This window comes from Vidua macroura, chromosome 2, assembly GCF_024509145.1.
Source record: "Vidua macroura isolate BioBank_ID:100142 chromosome 2, ASM2450914v1, whole genome shotgun sequence".
NCBI classification, from domain to species: Eukaryota; Metazoa; Chordata; class Aves; order Passeriformes; family Viduidae; genus Vidua; species Vidua macroura.
In genome coordinates this window covers 39,852,685-39,871,687 of record NC_071572.1, presented here as the reverse complement: position 1 = coordinate 39,871,687, position 19,003 = coordinate 39,852,685, and the positions used below count along the sequence as shown (strand labels likewise).

General features: G+C 41.3%; 1 protein-coding gene across 7 annotated transcripts in view; it reads left to right on the top strand.

The window, feature by feature from the left end:
• The window catches only part of FARP1 (FERM, ARH/RhoGEF and pleckstrin domain protein 1), a 200,847-nt gene extending 184,055 nt beyond the window's left edge, over window positions 1-16,792 (top strand). For 6 of the 7 annotated variants that reach the window (XM_054003333.1, XM_054003323.1, XM_054003316.1 and 3 more), the window contains exons 18-27: window positions 726-963; window positions 2,962-3,092; window positions 6,108-6,176; window positions 8,095-8,184; window positions 9,243-9,325; window positions 9,662-9,771; window positions 10,271-10,434; window positions 12,873-12,980; window positions 13,991-14,142; window positions 15,221-16,792. In XM_054003333.1, coding sequence (XP_053859308.1) covers window positions 726-963; window positions 2,962-3,092; window positions 6,108-6,176; window positions 8,095-8,184; window positions 9,243-9,325; window positions 9,662-9,771; window positions 10,271-10,434; window positions 12,873-12,980; window positions 13,991-14,142; window positions 15,221-15,302 — 1,227 coding nt within the window. In that variant the 3' untranslated portion in view covers window positions 15,303-16,792. Of the gene's footprint in view, window positions 1-725; window positions 964-2,961; window positions 3,093-6,107; window positions 6,177-8,094; window positions 8,185-9,242; window positions 9,326-9,661; window positions 9,772-10,270; window positions 10,435-12,872; window positions 12,981-13,990; window positions 14,143-15,220 lie in introns of those variants that run through there. The other variant, XM_054003344.1, reaches the window with a different exon arrangement.
• The last annotated feature ends 2,211 nt before the right edge of the window (window positions 16,793-19,003 follow it).

Here is a 19,003-nt window from a genome sequence, read left to right as displayed (position 1 = left end):
TCCCTGTGTAAATTGTTAAAAAAAAATACTGCCGAACTGTTTTAAGGGGAAGTTGTGAATACCTGTGATGCTGAGACCTAAATGGAGTTGCGTATTTCATGCAAACCTCATTCAATGCTGGTGTGCAGCTCCCCTGCTACCAGTGGGATTATTTAGAGACTTCACTAAGGAGAAGAGGATGTAGTCTAAGGATGAAGATCTTGTAATATACCCATTTCTGTCAGGCAATGCCTCTGGTTTTGTGTTTGTTGAGTTTCCGAAGAGATGCAACTTATCATTAATAAGAGGGGAGCAGAAGCCCGAAGTCTATTTGCCTGCATCTCTGTTCCCCAAAACCACCTAAGGGAAACTGGGGCATCTAAATCCCTTCATCCTTTTAGAAAATCCCATTCACATTTTTTGGCTGTCTCCATTGCACCTACTTGCATGACCTGTGTTCATGTCATCTCCTTGCCTTTGGATTTCTCACTGATAAGAGAGTTAATTTTGTTGAATTGTGTACTTTAGTTTTCCTGGGAATGCAGAGGGGGTGGGGGTGTCTATTTCAAATGAGTAATGCCTTTTCTCCTTGGCAAGTGAATATCAGAACCATTGTGTTATACAGTGATTTTGTTTGCAAAATTCCCACTGCTGTGCTAGTTGGATGTGTTATTGGATTAGGTATGGGCTGAGTCATGTCTCTCAGTGATTGTTAAGAGCCTCCTCTTTTCTTTCATGCATAAAAGCAACTGACAATTCACCTGCGAAAGCACAATGAGATTTTAATGGAGTTGGAGAATGGGATCAAGAACTCCCGCAAGCTGGAGACCTTTTGCAGAGATTTTGAACTACAGAAAGTCTGCTACTTGCCTCTCAATACCTTCCTCCTCAGACCTTTACACAGGCTTATGCACTACAAGCAGATAATGGAGAGGCTTTGCAAGCACTACCCTCCAAGCCACATAGACTTCAGGGATTCGAGAGGTAAGTAAGAGAGAAGGCGTCAGTTCCTGGAGCTGGGGAATGACATCCAAATCCATTAGAGGTGTATGGCTGGAGGAAAGAAAAAATCTTTTTTTTTTAAGCCTACATAAAAAGAGGATTGAGTTGCAAAATCCACCACTCAGAACACCATAAACAGTGGGATTAAGGTTGCTCTTCTATACACATTATGCCGCAGTCTGGGCAGGTACTTGGAAGAGAATTCTGTTGGGGGTTATTAAACACACAGAAATGACAGCAGGTTCAGGAAGTCTCTTGAACTGAAAACAGTTGGGAGGTTGGGAGAGAGCACAGGGAACATACCATATGTGCTTGTGTTGTTCCTAGCTTTCCCTAGAGATCCTCTAATAACACAAAATACTAGCCCAGGTGAACCCTTGGTCTGACCCAGTAGGGATGTTGTTGTTAAGTCTTTCAGTGTTATTTGTCTTCTTTTTCAAGAATACAGTTTGCTCTGTTATCATTTCCATGATTTGTTTCAGGAGCTCAAAGCAGCCAGCATGGGTTGGTTTTGGATTTGGGGTTGTTTTTTTGTTTTTTTTTTTCAAACATGAAGAAATTGCCCTCCTGTAGCCTGAGCTCGGTGCCTGCCATTTCTTTCTGATGGTTTGTTCTCCTTCCCCCTTGCACCCATCCCCTGTGTGTGTTTAAGGATAACTCCATTATCTTCGGTGCATTGGTGCAGGTCCATGGAAGAACTTGCTCAGCCCAACTGCTCCCAGGCATAACATGTGAGCTGAGCTCCCTCAGATTCTGTGGGATGCAGACTCTGTGGGATGCAGACAGTGCACAGAAAGCAGAGCTAACCTGACCTGTGGCAATAAGAAATGCCACAGAGACCTGTGCCACTGGAGTGCTGTGTGACACAGGTGTTGGCCCAAATGTCACTGCTCCCTGAATGATCTCAAAGAAAGCAGTGAGCAGTGCCTGCATTTCTTTCAGCCAAGGCTAGAGGATGAGGATGATGTGTCCATTCTCCTTCTCCCTGGAGAGCGTAGCAGGCTGACTCTTGCTTCACTTCTGAATTGGATACAAATATAGGTTTCACAGGTGAAAATAAGAGAACATGAGGACAGTGTGACTTAGAGACCCCATCACTGTGGGATTGGTTTCTTACTAAGGTGTTTGCAGATTTTTTTTAAAGGTTGGAGTCTAAAGGAAGCAAAAAAAAAAAAAAGTGAATTTAATCCTGAAGAGAGCATAAGTCTCCCACTAGCAAGTGGGTGAACTGTGTACTGAGCAATGATGTAAGAAGGAAGATGGAACTACTGTTATTGTTCACGTGGCTGTGTTTTTTTAACACAAATGGCTGTAGCTTCTCTTCTGGCACTGTCAGCCAATGTCTTTGGCCCATTCAGAGACTGCCTACCCAGCCAGGCGTGTCAAGGTTGGTGCTCATGATGGCACAGGGAGTTGGTGGTGTCTCTGGAGAGAATGAAGTAAAGCCATGATGTGACTCAATGATGTGCAGCCCTTTAGTTGTTCTCCTTGATGGGATTGAGAACAAACCCCAAGGTGTTTGCCATCTGAAATTATGCAATAAGTGACACTGCCATGTTCTGCTCTTTTCAAATATGGATCTGACCCAGTGTGCTGCAAGCAGGGGGGAAAAATGCATTGTTTTGAAGCATAAAGAACATCCCTAGATTGATCCGAGTTGTAGGAATTTAAGCCCTTTATGAGAATCCATTCATTGGTGCTCTGGATTGACCATACTCTTCTTATAAAGTTACTGTGGCTAAAACAGGGCAAATTTTTGGGAAATAGACTATCTCTACATCACAACACTCCACCCCATCCACTGCATAAGATGATGTACAAAGTTTGTGTGGGTTTTAGTCTGCCTGAGTAGCTTTATGCTATAGAGGAGAAGAGTAGCACAAGAAGGTTAATGAGCTGGGTACTGCTGACAAAAGCCGTATTTCTTTTTGAACATTCTTGTAAATTTTTAATAAGCACTTTATGGATTTGTCCATCTAGCTGCTTTGGCTGAGATTTCTGAAATGGTGGCTCAGCTCCATGGAAATATGATAAAGATGGAGAACTTCCAGAAGCTGCATGAACTGAAGAAAGACTTGATAGGCATGGACAATCTGGTGATCCCTGGAAGGGTAAGTAACAGAGTTGTGATTAAGATTTGATACAATTTCAAATCATTAGGTATGTTTTCAAAACCTGTTTATTAGGGGCACATGTGAAATTGCCTTTCATCATCTGAACCTTATTCTGTCACCAAAAACTCTCAGGTATAAACATAATAATGACAAATGTCATGATTTAACCCCAGCCAGCAGCCAAGTACCACACAGCTGCTTGCTCACTGCCCCAACAGGAGGGCCAGGTAGAGAATCGGAAGGGTGAAAGCAATCAAGAGAACCCATGAGTTGAGATGAAGGCAGTTTAACAGGGAAAGCAGAAGCCATGCACACAAGCAAAGCAAAACAAGGAATCCGTTTACTGCTCGTCAAGGGCAGACAGGTGTTCAGCCATCCCAGGAGAGCAGGGCCCCATCACATGTAATGATGGCTTGGGAAGACAAATGCCATCACTGCAAATGTTCCCACCTTCCTCCTTCTTCCCCCCACTTTATTATATTGAGCATGATGTCATATGGTCTGGAATATCCCTTTGGTCAGTTTGAGTCACCTGTCCTGGCTGTGACTCCTCCCGAGTTCACATGCACCTCCAACACTCTCACCAGTGTGGCAGTAGGAAAAGCAGAAAAGGCTTTGGCTCTGTGTAAGCCCTGCTCAGCAATAACAAAAACATCTCTTTATTATCAACCCTGTGTTCAGCTACTTGTGCCCGGCACAAATCCAAGATACAGCCCCATACCAGCCATGGTGAAGAAATTAATTCTACCCCAGCCGAAACCAGCACCTTTAAAGCAGAAAAAGGCAATCCTCTTTATTACCTTTTTTTGACTTTTTCAGTTCTGTCTTTTATATAGATTTGGAATTCTAGGCAATTCCAAAGATCTTTTACGACAGAGGCAGTAAAAATGCAGTATTTATCACAGCATTCAGAGCTTGAGCAGTTGCACATTTCTTCATGCTGCCCTTATTTTCTTTTCCCAGCCCTTGATGCTAGAGCTCGACAGATTAAAGGCAAGTAAGGCATTCTGCTGGAAGAACTTCAGTCCTTTCACCATGCCTTGCTTTGAAACTCATGGCCCTGGGGAGGAGCAGTCTCTTCAGTCTACATGTAACATTAGCAATAATTTTTGAGACAGTGTTACCTTAAGTAAACACTTAATTGGGCCATAAGAATACCAACATCTCTCTCTTACTTATCATGCCTTTTAAAAATCAAAGGCTCATTTCAGAACAAATGAGCCACAGTGTAATATTTGTAGCCTTTTTTAATTTTCTTAGGCACATGTAGCTGAGTGTGCCAACTTGAAAGTTGTCTGTTGGTGAAGCAATTTCCTCCCCACTCCCTTGACTTTTGTGTGTAATACACAAAACCAGAACTTGCAGCCGTGTTTGAAGTTGATGTGCCATTGGGAAGGCAGTGCTGAGCACAGGTATTTCTGCATTTGTGGCTGTTCCCCACTCCCTCCCTTTACCTCTTCCCTGTCTCCAAGCAGCTGCCACAGCTCATGTTTCTTTCTAGTGATCCACAGACTGTTCACATCCTTGGCAAGTCCCTCAGGACATTTCACAGCCTCTGCATCTCTCTATCACATGAAATTAAATGCTGTCATCATGTGTTTCTGCTACCCTAGTCTATTTAAAGTCTGAGCAGTCTTCCTGTCCTAGGAAGTTCAAGGAAAAGGCAGATGGGGGGCAGAAGTTGTTTCCCTGCCAAGATGAGAAGCATTGGCCACCACACTCTGGCACATGCCCAGGGTGTTGCTGCTTCCAGCCCTTGGCTGTTCTTCTGGCTCTGACTCAAGTCCCTGCCCTGCTGCAGGCAGGGCTGGGAGGCAAATGCCACTGTAACCCCATCCTCTGGGATGACAGGGACATCCCAGAGCAGGATGTCTTCTGCTGCTGAGCTGGTTCCTGTACTGGACATGAAAACCCCCCATGGCTGGCTTGCAGTGACCTGCAGCTCGGGATCCATATAGTCCCACCGCTGGCCATGCTGGTGCTGAGCCTGCCAGGGACTATCAGGTGGTACCACATGATACTAATTACGATTAATACTCCTTGGTGGCCAGCAACAGCTTCCAGTGGCCTCTCTGGTGCCGTGAGCCCACTGTGGTATAGGGATAACCACATCTAGCCACTTTTCCACCCTTCAGCCCTTAGGCAGTGCAGGTGGGACTGGACACACCAAAGCAAGCCTAAGGCATTTGCATTGTTTCTCTGAACAGGTTGCTCTGAGCCAGTTTATTCCTAAAATGCATGTGATTTAGGTGCTTTATATAGGCTTTTACATCCACAAGTATGAGTAGAATGACCTGAGAAAGACTGTAATAAATAAATAGAAGCCTCTTAGCAGAAGCTGGAGGAAGTGACTGAAAAATGATGTTTTCATGGGTTTGAGAGAAATATAAGGGTGAGTTACTGCATAGTTCACAGTAAGCCCAGGAAATCCACCATTTTGAAAGTTTCAGATGTGCTACTTTTCTTCTATTGCCATCCCTAAACATTCTTAAACACTATGGTCTGAATTAATGTGGTGTATTATATGACATGGATGGTGCTAGTATAACTCACTCTGCCAGACAAATGTCTTTCTTTGTCTGCTGCTAATGGTTATGTTGAGTCGTGTAGCTGGCTTTACATTGCAGTGAATGAGAGCAATATATGCCATATGCATCACAGAAGATTACCAGTGGCTAACCAAGAGCACATATATCATTAGTTTTTATGTTATTTGTGCTGTGAAAAATACTCCTTAAAAACTGACCGAAGAGGGAGCTGTCTGAAGGAGTTATTGTCAGGTAAAAACAATGTTGCTTAGCTGAATTTTCTTAGTATGAATGAAAAGAGTTTATCCTAAAGACAGTTACTAACAGGAATTATCCTATAAATTAGATTTCTAACATATTTAATAAAAGTCTTGGTAGCTGACAGTCAAGTCATTTGTATGATCAAGTCGTCATATTTCTGTTTACATACTAAAAAAAATCATAATTTCTGCAGGAGGTAAATTTTTGTATTTGTTTCCCACAGGAGTTTATTAGACTGGGCAGTCTTAGTAAGTTGTCTGGAAAAGGTTTACAGCAACGGATGTTTTTCCTGGTAAGCAAGAAGACAATTTTTCTTTGTACAATGAAATGTAACTCTAGGCATGTACTAGACATAACTGTTAGATTTGAATTTTGAAGTATTTTTAAACAGCCTTATTTAAATTAACATAGTACATCACCCATGCAGCTGGTTGTTAAGAACCTACATTTCTGTTCAAATCCAATATTCTCTTCGTAACTGCTTCTTACAAAGAGAAAACTATTTTTCATATGACATTGTGAATATAATGATAAAATAATACCTCCTTGAACCTTGTCTTAAATAAAAGCAGAGTCATTACAAAGTGAAAAGTGGCACCAGGGATAGTGATCATATTCAGAAAAGAAGATAAAGAATGACTCCTGGTGATATGAACAATAATTCACATAATGCTCTCAGAACACATTACAGAACCAAATTTTTCCATAAATCATCCAGTTCCAACACAAGTGCCCAGCATGTTGATGGACCTGCGTGTAGCTGGAGACACATTTTGTAAGTTTTACACTAGGCAAGTTTGTCTCCCCCCACCACTTTGATGTCATGGTGATCCCACTCGGTCTCTGATCCACAAGAGTCCACTGGATAGTTCCTCCTCTCTTTTCTTCCCAGCCAGCTGATTTGCTCCCAAACTCCTCATGTTACTGCTGTTGTACCCTTGGTGCTGGGGTCTTGGGATGCCCAGCAGAGTGCACAGATTTGTTAGTATACGAAACCCTGAAGAGTCAGTGCAGTGTGGCAGAAGAAGACTCCTTGGCTTCTTGTGTGCAAAAGGTGAAGGCAGTGGCTATGTAGAAGAGCTTGTGAGTGTGCTAGATTTTACAAGGTGTTTGACATTTAATCTTTCCAATGAGCCAAAGATATAACCTGATAAATCTACCTGAGTAGGATTATCACCTGCCTTTAAAGGCACTGAAGAAGAAGCCTAATGAATACGGTGAATATTTTCTTGCATACCAACAGATACTAGATGATGCCTTGGTATTATGCCTGTATAAAACACTAAGAATCTGAGAATTAGACTCTCAAGTCGTTTGCTTTCACTGTCAAAGAATTCTTTTATCTGTCTTAAGCAGCAGAATCTATTTGGAGGTAAAATCCCAGATCAGTACTGTGGGATTCCAAATACACGTGTAATTCATTGGCAAAATTAAATCCCCCTCTAGTGGCTGATCCACAAAGCTTCATGAATTACTGCTGCTGCATTGTAGGGGGCTGTGGTAAGACCTCTGTTTCACACCACAGAGTATGATTTTCTTGATGCAACCATCTGGTTTGAGAAAAACACCCTTTGACCCAGGTGGCCCAGTGAAAATATTCTGTTCATTTTATGGCAACAAAATGCAGGCAGTCATTTGACATGCTTCGGACAACTGTCGTTACCTGCAGGAAGGTCTACCAATTGAGATTTTCAGTCCCTTCTCCTTGGTATTTTTAACCTAAAACCACCTACCTTAAAAAAGGTAGGGGGAGTAAAAGACAGCCGCTCTGTTTACACAGGCTGAGTTGGACACACCTCTTGGGCAGGTTTGCCTATCTTTTCTCTCAAACTAGGAGAAAATGTTGGTGAAGCACCCACCTTCCATAGCTTCAAAGAGTAGCAGAGTGTGAAATGTACTGCTCTGTTTCACCACTGTTGTGCCTTCGTAGTTCTGACCCAGAGATCACAAACGGAACATTAGAAGGCATCGGAAAATATCCAGTGGAAAATTATGGAAACATACCTAAAACTAGCCGGAAAAGAGGGCAGAGAAAATAACAGGTGCTAACACTAGGTAGTGGAATATTGTGGAAGCCAGTATTTTGGATTCATGAGTTAGGACTGCCATATAAATACTCAGCTTTCCTGTATTCACTGTTCTCTTTTTTTTTTTCACATACATACATGTCAGCCAACACCATTCTAATAATGCTTATCCTTGCTTTTTAGTTTAATGATATCCTCTTGTACACAAGTAGATGTCTGACAGCATCCAATCAGTTTAAAGTCCATGGTCATCTTCCACTGTATGGCATGACAGTAAGTATTGTGACTTAAGGGATTCATGCTTAAGTGGCCATTTGTGGTCCCATCTTAATTGCTTGATGAATTTCTGCTGGGCTGAAAACAGCAGCAAAGGAAGGTGTTCTCTAAATCTATCTTGGGTTCAGCATCTGTTCCTGCAGCCTTCTGCACAGAGGTGATCACATAGCAAAAATGAGGAGGGAAAATGCATTTTTGAGGGCTGCTTCCTCACAATGCAGACTTCTCTGGAGATGGGTTGTTTTTTTCATTAATTTGACCATGATTCTTACAAGTAATTCATCACCAATTCATTATAGACACACACAAGACAAGTAAACAGTAGCAACAATCTAATTTCTATAAAAAAAATGCATTTCCTAATGTTTCCAGCTCTATATCTTAAAGCCAAAGTAGTGGGAATCTGACAGCAAAATGTTATTTGGAGCTCTTGTTGCAATTCTTCTGGAAAATAGCCATTTTAAGCCAATAGCACCTATTTACCTCTTCTTGTATTGTTTCAAAAATATTTTTGCTGATTTCAAAACGCTTTCATTCCCTCCATTATTTTCAATGGAACTTCTCACTGTTTGGTATCAACTCTATGCTGTTCTCCTGAGAATTTAATTAATTTGTCACTACCACAGTAATTCATTTTCGCTAAACACTTGCAAGGTTTCAGGTTTTGTCTAGCATATCAAGGAATCTACTCAGTTGTTGATGGCCATTTGGGCTGGACTTGCTCTCAGCAGAACTGTGCTATGCTACAGTTTCCAGAGCACTCCCAGCATTTAACACATCCTTTTGTACAATAAATCACTCTTCTGATAAAAATGCTGCTATTTTCTCTGACACAAAGCAGACAAAGCCATGCTTTTGGTTCAAGACATTATTGCAGAACTTACTATTCTTCCAACTTGCAAAGCACTGGTTTTTTCCTCAATACCTACCTCAAATTTGTGAGCATTTCTCCTATTTTCTTTTCCCCAATGGTAAGAGCTCATTCATTTCACTGTTTCACCTTAAGAACTATGTACTTTCTGCAATCTGACTGCATTTGGCCTTTTACCTCTCAGATGGAGGAAAGTGAGGAGGAATGGGGAGTTCCTCACTGTCTGACACTACGAGGTCAACACCAGTCCATCGTTGTTGCTGCAAGGTAATTCAGTGGAGACAAAGTCCACATGTGAGTTGTATTTCTCTGCAGCTGTCACAGTGGGACAGAGAGGCATCATTTTGTTTGTATTTGCCCCCAAAACCATCTCCTCAAAGGTGTATTCTTTTGTGAAAGCCATTTGTTAAGAAAAAAGTGGATGGGACACAATAGAGTGGCAGTTGTGCAACTTGAAACCAAAACTAAGTTATCAGGGGGAAAAAGTAGCATCTTGTGTCTGAATTTATTTATTTCAGTTAAAAGTAAGCTCAGCTTGTGCCTTTCTTAGAGTTTGTTTTCAGCCTGTATGAAAGTGAATAAAACCTGAATTTTCATTGTTAGTACCCGTGCTGAAATGGACAAATGGACTGAGGACATCCAGATGGCAATAGACCTGGCAGAGAAAAGCAGTGGCCCTGCCCCAGAGTTACTGGCAAGCAGCCCTGACAATAGTAAGTAAATGCCAGAGAGTAGGTTTTATTCACTTTTGTCAGTATGACTGGTGGTTGCTTCTAAGCAAAGTGGTGAGAAGTGCTGGCCACAGGTCAAACTGAGACATTTGAAGTTGATTCATATACATATGTATGTATAGATATATTGAGATTTGTGCCATTTTAATGTTCTTGTTGATGTTAGCAGAAAGTTTCATTGAATAGAGAAGTGACTTAAGCATAATGATTCCAGGAACTCTTTGGGCAGTGCCTGTCCTTGGAAGGTATTAAAAATACCAACAAAGCATGGTAGTTCGCCTTGAATTCTAACATTTGCAGAAACACATAAATTAAATATATAAAATATAATAATCTGTTTAAAATCTGGACAAAATTATTTCGAAAATGGTGGTTTAAAATTAATTCACAATACTGCAGACAGAATTGATTTGTTTAATTTTTCCAATTATACATGTTGTTACATAGAGGAAGAAAGATGCTTTTTCCCTGCATTTCATAGAGTCTCCTGATGAAACTACTGTAGACCAGGAATCTGAGGACGACCTCAGTGCATCCCGCACCTCACTCGAACGTCAGTCACCACACCGTGGCAACACTACGGTGCACGTCTGCTGGCACAGAAATACCAGTGTTTCAATGATCGACTTTAGTATTGCTGTGGAGGTATCTGCCTCAGAACAACCTGAACTGCAGCTCCAGGCTCGCTTTTGAATGACAATTTCCTTTTTGCTCCTCCTTAACAAGTGCGCTGTTCCCTTGTCTCCTCCTGGGGATGTTTCAAGCATGCTTATTAAAGCGCCTCCCGTATTCCCAAACGATGGCATCAACCGTCACACAAGAAGCACAGATCTGCTCCTGTAGTGCACCTCTGTAAAATCAGTTAGAGCAGTAATATTCATAGAAGCAACTGTCAAAAAAAAAAAAAAGCTGATGCCCTTTAGAATGTAAAGCAGTTCAAACTGTCTTAATGCTTTCAGTTACACAGGCATTAAGCCATTGCTCGAGCGGAAAGGATATTGTCTTTAGCTGCTGCAGCCAGAGTTTTAATTATGTGTATTACTAACTTACTTTCTTTACCTAGCCATCTTTTCTGGAACCTTGTCTCATTGCTCAGTCTCATCTGCTTTTTCTTTATTTGCATTTTCCACCTCAAAATAAACCCCTTTTTTACCACTCTGATCACAGCTAAGCCAATTTGATATACATTCGTTGATTCTGTACTCAACAGCTGAGGTGCAGACATTGTCTTTTCAAAGATTGAAATGAAAGACTTCTAGCTCAGTGTAGGATTTAGGATGAGGTGGTAAGCCTGCTGAGGTGTTCTTCCTTCACCAAAGATAGTCCAAGGAGCTCTGTGTACTTTATCACAGGCCTCAGCAAATGGAAGTTTATGCTTTATGAAAATGGAAAAAGGAATATTAAAGCTGAGTGGATTTGCACTCAAGTGGCAGCCCTCAGACATCAGGGCACCATTGTTCTAGAGAAGAGATACTGATGCAGAACATAGGGATACAAGGACAAACATGGTTTGTATAACTGCCTCTGTTTTTAAACAGGAGGTGAGTTTGTTGCTGAAGTATGACAAAATTATTCCGTACTAAAAAATGCTGACTGTAGAGCCTCATTTCGGTCCCACGTAGGTGGGATTTTCCATTCTTCATACTCTTATATCCTGCAAGGGAGGAATAGTTCAGCACAGGACAAGTTCTCGTATTTTTCCCTAAAGCAGAGGGCTTATTATAAACAGATATAGAACTTACACCAGTGACTCATTCTAATGATTAAAACATTTAGTTAGGCAAATCTAACTAGGTCTGAGATCAGTGTTCATTGCTGCTCATTTTTCTTCCTTCCCTGTGCCTCAATGAACACAAAGCAGTGAAGACCAAGCACAGCCTGGAGCCATGCATTGTTCTGTGAAAACATCTCCAGCTCCACTGCTGCTCCATGCGTGGCAGGTCCTGCTCATGTTCACGTCGTCCTGTCGGTGCCTCTCACTTCAGCATTACCGTTTATTTTCTTTGTGTCTCTCCCTCCTTTCTGTCTCTCGTGGTAGAAGATCCTCTCTCTGTCAGTGACTGTTCCTCCCTACCTGCTGGACTGATCAGTGATCAGCGGCCTGTTTCCATTTCATATGTCTGCTGGTACCGAATGCAAAGCCTGTCCTTTTATGATATCCTCCAGAGTAATGAGGTAACAGAAAATTAAGGAGTACACCTGTAACTTAGGGCAACGAGGCAGTAGTCCAGACATTAGAGAACATATTAAGATGAGTTAAAGGAAAGGCTTTAATGCATATCCAAGGCTGGTGAAAGCAGAACTTTTTAAGACTACTTCATTTGTAGTAGTTACACCAGGAACCCCAGATTTCAACTATTAAGCTTTACAGATAAAGATATTAGCTTCTGCATTAGATAAAGAGAATGATTGTGATCCAGGCAAGAGCCCTTACAGTCAACAAGGAATGGGAAGTCATTAATAATTCACTGAGAACCCCCCTTCATTTGCAAGGAACAATGATGCTTGGCTTTCCATCTTCACCATGTGAAGAGCAGTTGCTTCAAGCAGCCATTAAATACATGTACTTGGTTATGGCTTACTCCTCCTTTATGTTAAACTATCCAAAATACAGCTAAAAATAAGGTTAACAGTCCTTGTTTTTGAAATCTTTGAAAAGTACTGTGTGAAGTCCCTGGGTACAGAGACCTCAATCTCTATCTGCAATTCTAAAGTATGTCATAATTTTCCTTTACATCACAAATTCATGTCAGACTTTCTGTTTCCATTCTATTTAAGTACCATTCTAAAAGAAGAGAGTAGGATTAACAAGACTGAGGTTTAGTAGCAGCTTGCCAAAAGCCACCTCGGTTGATAAAATAATTAGTGTAGTAGCTTTGAGTTTTTGGAAGTACCCAGCTGCAAACAAACAAATACATTACATTACTGCTCAGCAGTAGAAGAAAAGTATGTCCAGTCAATCGAAGCATTTTCATTTACAACCAGATCACATAAAACCAGATAAAAGCAAGTAATTTTTCTTAAAATAACTAAGCTGCAGGCACCTTTCACTGTTTTACTTGGCTGCTTTTGATCTGTTTCAGAACCAGCTGTCTGGAAATCTGCTAAGAAAATTCAAAAACAGCAACGGGTGGCAGAAGCTTTGGGTGGTGTTCACCAACTTCTGCATGTTCTTCTATAAATCGCACCAGGTAACCGACTGGGCAAGTGTGAGTGGCTGGAGAAGACATTGAGGGGCTCTTTTCCAAAGAGGCAGCTGAGAGAAAAGTGGCTATCAGTCACAGATGCTGTAGGCTGGAGCAGCAGGTGCAGTGGTCCCAGCTGCACACACAACCTTCACTGCCACTGGCACACAGAGCAGGGCTTGTTCTCACTGCTCCTGGGTCAGTTCTTTCCTGAAGCTTTCAGCAGTCACAGTACATGTCATTCTTGAAAGCACAGCAGAGCTCACCACTACTCAGAAGCTGTGGTGCAAGTTTAAACCAGGCTTTTATCACTACAATTAAAAACTTAATTGTGACTTACAAATTCTGTTTACCCTTACTGACACTTAACAAACAAGAGAACAGTGGTCAATGATTTAATCCACCTGAGCAAACATTCTACTGCAAAAATAGGGGATTTCTGTTTAGAATCTGTTGGACTTGTGAATCTGTTTGAGCAGGACATAAGCACAAAGTAACTCGAGTTGCTACACTGTGCTTTCATTGTCATAGAAATCCTTAATGATTAAAAAAGGAATTGGAGGATATTCCACAGGTAAGAGGGATAAAGAAATTGCTTGCCATCCAGTAACTGGACTTCAGCAGTGAACCTGCTGGGTGGACAGCACAGCTCTAAAGGAGTAGGAGTTTGCAAACTGAGGATGAACCTGGCTGGCACCCTGCCAATGGCAAATGATGGAGCATTATGTTCATCAGTTAGAAAGTAATGAAACTCCAAGATAATAGCCAGCTTTCCTTCAAGGAAATACTGATAGGATCAGCCCACAGCAGATCCTTATGCAAAGGGTCTGTAATGATGACCAACTGAAACTACCAGACAATTAATCTTACTGCAATTGTATAAATCTGGTATTTTTCTGCACACGTGTAGAAACACAGTGATCTTTAAATGAGTGGGTATCTGCTTTCCATTAGTTATGTGCTCTCTTTATTTAAGGGCATTTGATCTCACAGCACTTTCCATTGTATCTTTTCAGGACAATCATCCTTTAGCCAGCCTTCCTTTATTGGGATATTCACTTACCCTTCCCTCTGAATCTGAAAACATTCACAAAGACTACGTGTTCAAGCTACATTTCAAATCCCATGTGTACTACTTCAGGGCTGAAAGTGAATACACCTTTGAAAGGTAAGTTTGTTTTTGAGAGAAAATTTTTGTTAAATTCCAGGAGCATTCTTCCAAAGGTTAGTAGATACAAAGTTTATTAAATAAGTTGGTTCAGTAATACAGGAAAGTGGTTCAGCACAACTGGAGAAAGGATCTTTTAAAGTTATGAATGAAATTTTAAACCTGATATCACTAAAATCAAGTGATTGGTTGTGATGGTATGAAAGCAGTAATAGTAATTACTGCAAAACCTGAATTATCCAGTCAAAATTGATCAGGCTGGCTGTATGGGAAGCTCCATGCCTCAGACTTCAGGAAGCATGTGAATAGATGACAGGTCACCTCGGTAGCTCTTCAGAATAGCTTGGCTTCCTTTAGTACAACTGCGTGGAAAATCCACACCTGAAACAAAATTCCAATTTTTATAGAAGCAGCTGTTCCTACTACATATTTATGCCACTTCACCATGTAATTTTTACACCTCCCACTGAACTTCAGATACATGGAGAGTCAGGGAAACGGCACTACTCCTCCTAATTTGTGGCTTGTGGTTGTTCATAAAGGGAACTAATTTAGCTCTTTTATATGAAGCATGAACATGTCAAAAATCACAATGTCTTCATCAAAGAAAGCTGCTCTTAACCTTTAGCCATGTCATTTCAAAACTATAAACAAGGCAAATTGTGGGAAAATGGTGATTAAAAAAACCACAAAATGCCTTTATCAGTTCTAGGAAAAAGAAGCAGAAATTACAGCTAAAGTACATTTTTTTTTTGCTCTCAGATTAAGAATGGTTGGTCTCAGTTGCTCATTGCTTGGACCACTCAGAAAAAAGATATTTAGTGTCTGCAGAGCAAGTAAAACCACTATTAACTTCACGAGTTTTGGGTCCCATACCTGCTGTTCTCTCTAAACTTCCTTACAGTTTTGGCAGTCGATCCTCTTGCCTTGAGATAGATTGAGGGGTGAAGTAGGAAGATGCTCCTGCAGGCAGTAAAAATCAAACTGTATGACCAATAGTACAGACAGTATCTGTCAAGAAAGTCTCCTCTGGGAATTGATGTTTCTTTTGTTTGTGTCTCCTCGTGCCTCCTCACAGATGGATGGAAGTGATCCGAAGTGCCACCAGCTCTGCCTCACGCACTCGAGCTCTGAGTCACAAAGAGCCTCACGCCTATTGACGGCTGAACAAGCCGCTGTGTTGATTGTCCAGCAGCTGCTGATTTTCTAGAGGACAATTGAAACTCTTTTTTCTCCCTCCAAGTTTAGGAAAACTTACACTTTGGTAAAAGAAGAGAATAAGTATGGTTTTGCAGAAAGTTTCACAATTCCTCAGTAAAACTGTTTAAGTTCTCCTTATAAACAAACTAGCTTACCACCATCCCAGTGGCTGCAGTTCATTTCATGTCTTGTATTTTGTCATTCTGTGCTGTTTTTAGCTTGTGCCAGTATTAAAATATTGTCCTTATTAGAGTGCCAAATGCCAAAAGACATTTTGTTGCCTCAAAGATTGCACCTAAAAGAACTCCCAGATGACTGAGATCTGAAAACTTTCTCCTCTGAGGCAAACACTATTTTCTTCTCTTTTCGTAAAAATATATTATTTTTTTTTACCATGTTAATCTGTAGACTGCTGGGCTTTTAAATGTAGATGGATTTCCACAGTATAGAATATAATTATATATACAGCAAGCAGTCGAACAGGAATGAGATAACTTTCAGATTTCATGCTTTTTTTCCCAGTCTTTCTACATTTAATCAGCAACGATTTACTAATTTTCTATGTTTAACAAGGAAACAGTTGACATTCTCATTTCCCTTTGGGGTCACAAATCCATGTGGTATAAATAAAGTATAAGGTTCTTATCTAACCATTTTTTTGGTGCAAGTTGACCAAATTGTTCATCTGTGGGCTTTGAAAAGTGAGTACTACTTGCAAGACGAAAAATTTTTTTTAAAAATCCAGTGCAATATTATTTGGGCTGTTAATGTACTGTGAATGGTTATGTACAAGAAGAAATTAAAGGCTGTGGTGACATTCTGCTGTTTGTTTTACAAACTTGAAAGAAAACCTGTATGCTACAAGAACTGCAGCTATTTGTGATTCATTTGCAGTGTTTTGGTAACTAAATTGCTCTAAGCTGGGGGGGTACTACTGAAGCCCCAAGTTTTCATCCTGCTTGCTACCCATCCCAAATTGACTTCCAGTTTATTGTTGGAATTTCAGTCTCTCCCTCTCTCCCCTGGGGCTCAGGCAGACAGAGAGCGACTTACACAGCAGAATTACCCATTTCATATGCCTAGCTTTAACATCAGCTGGCACCGCATTTTGGAGAAGCTGGTGGCGCGCTGGGAAGGTTGGCAGCACTGTATCTGCAAGGCTTAGATGCTTTCCCTCATGTTTTAAGAAACATTGTCACTAGGGTGACGTACAACTTCCACTGGCAGAAGTTTGATGTGCTGGTAACACCTATCACCATTACAGGCCTTGGAGAAAGCACAGTGCTAAGCAGAGGGGGCCTGAAGGTCAGTCTGGGAAATGAAGCTGGGGAAGTTCTATCCCTGCTTTTTCTTCATCCAGCTACTCGCTTTGTTAATGGCTTGTCTGTGTGCGATGTGTAAAATGGCTTCTTACAGCTTTGCTCACAACAAAAGGGAATAAAATACCTCACAACACCATTGTACATATGCCTGTTTTGCCAGTAAAGCGTTCTTTCTGTTACCTCCAACCCCAGACATACCTCTGTCCAAGATGAGGATGGGCTCCAAACCCCTTAGGAAAAGCAGCAGTCCCCATGGCAAAATCCAAGCACACCCTGACAAAGGGAAACTCTTTTCAGAGCATTTCCTTCAGCTGCTTGGAGACCTTCAGCCCCCTGGGCAGGTAGAGCTCTTTTCCTCAGCTGGTGCCCCTGGCTCGATGTACCAGTGCAATAATCACACCTACCCTGAAGTATTGCCTCTGGCTGGGACATGCTGAAAGACAAACTTGGGAAGTCGGTAGGAAAATCTGAAGCCCATTTTCTCAGCTGCAGGTCCCACTGCCTTGTCCGTCCCAAGCCTGTGACCCTGCCCTGTAGTAACATACAGGAATTCCAGTGCTTCAGGACTGACCAGGAATGCGAGCAATGATCTGTGTAGTGAGGCGAAGGGGAAATAACACAGCATAGGTGAGTAACAACTCAGCTGCAGCCTTACTGGTCTGGGAAACCAATGCTGAAAAAGCAACAGCACTTGATGTTGCTATGAAGTAAAACGCTGCAGGACCTGGTCCTGCCAAAAATTATTGAGTGGTAAAATAGTACCTTACAAACCAGGGCTCTGCCTCTTCTCTTTAGAATTGTTATCTATAACAGTGAAAAGTTTTTTTTTAATGGAAATTACATTGAGGGCCATGCCCTTAATTCAGTCAAAACTGAACTTTTTATTTAGAACCCTGGGGCTTGTTGGATAAAATGTTCATTAACTGCTGTCTGCTGCAGTAGTTTATTCTGAGCTCTCCAAAGAAATCAAGTAACATCTTTTCTCATTAAGTTTCATTTTTCCACAAGGTGAATTTGGAAAATAAAGCAAAGACCAAAATATGGTGATATTTATTGTTAACAACAGAGACCAAGTCAGGCTGTGGGTGCAACTTTCAGAATACCCACCTAATCACCATTTTCACCTTTTTGTATTATTTTTCCTATCAAAAAAAAGTTTAACACAAGATTTTTTTTTTCTTCTCTACTAGTGTGATTATTACTTTCTTTTTAAAATGAAACCATCTGAACTGCTGTCACCTGTCAGCATTTTTCTAGGTGTCTGTTTCCAGGGTTAACCCAAAACTGAAATGATAGTAAGAGAGTAAAATCAATCGTCTTGATGCTCATATCTTGGAAACAGGCAGAGTCCACGTGTGTGAATAAAACTCAATGTACTAGAAAACTCTTACACACAACCACTTATTTTTAACTCCGATTCACATCATATCAGTGCCTGTTCAGTGAAGCAGGGCCTGCAGAGAGGCAGGGTCACTGTTGGTTGCCAGGTCAGGAGCTATCACTAAACACATCTTTCTCAGCTGCAGGAAAACCTCAGACGAGGCACTCCAGGAGATTTGCTGCTGGTGGTGTTGTTACTCACCATGAAATAGCTGCCAGTTTCCAATAATGGACAAATAAAAACAAAACAGGGACTTCATTGCCTCAGGAGGTTGCACCACAGGCAAAGGGATCAAAAAAGCCTGGACTCCTGTGGTTTTTTCAACAAGATTAACCATCTCCACCATTTATCTGCGGTCTAATTTAACCTCTGTCAAGATGTGTTTGATAATACACCTCAAACCTACCTCTTTTCAGAACATTTTATTTGAACAACACTGACACCTTAATGCCTTTGTAAATTCAGCTGAAACCACACAAAAATGACAGACTGAAAGACAAGTCAGCAGGTAGTGGAAAACATGCTGTGATTGCAGAAATCTTGATAACAGTCTCTGACTAAGGAGGAAGAAAAATTTGTTTTATAGACAGAATTAGGTGTATTCCCCTGCCATTCCATCAGCCAAGAACAAGAAAGAGGATCAAGAAAGACCCGAAAAGCCCAACTGCCCATTCTATCTTTCTATACAGGACCAATTACATGGTCTTAGCCCTCAAAAGCACAGTTACCTCTGTGCAGGCAGATGCACAACTCCAGCTGCTACAGCACATGGACACTGCCTCTGCACTGGGGCACAGGAAAGCTGGTAGGGGACAAAATAGTGGGCAATGTGCTACATATATGGTTTTTAGCAGCAGAAAATAGTGATGAAGTACAACTACAGGAGTGTAGCTGTCACAGAGTCTGTCACCAGGTAAAGGTGCAATCCATGGGGGGATGAGCAAATGTAGTTTGTTGT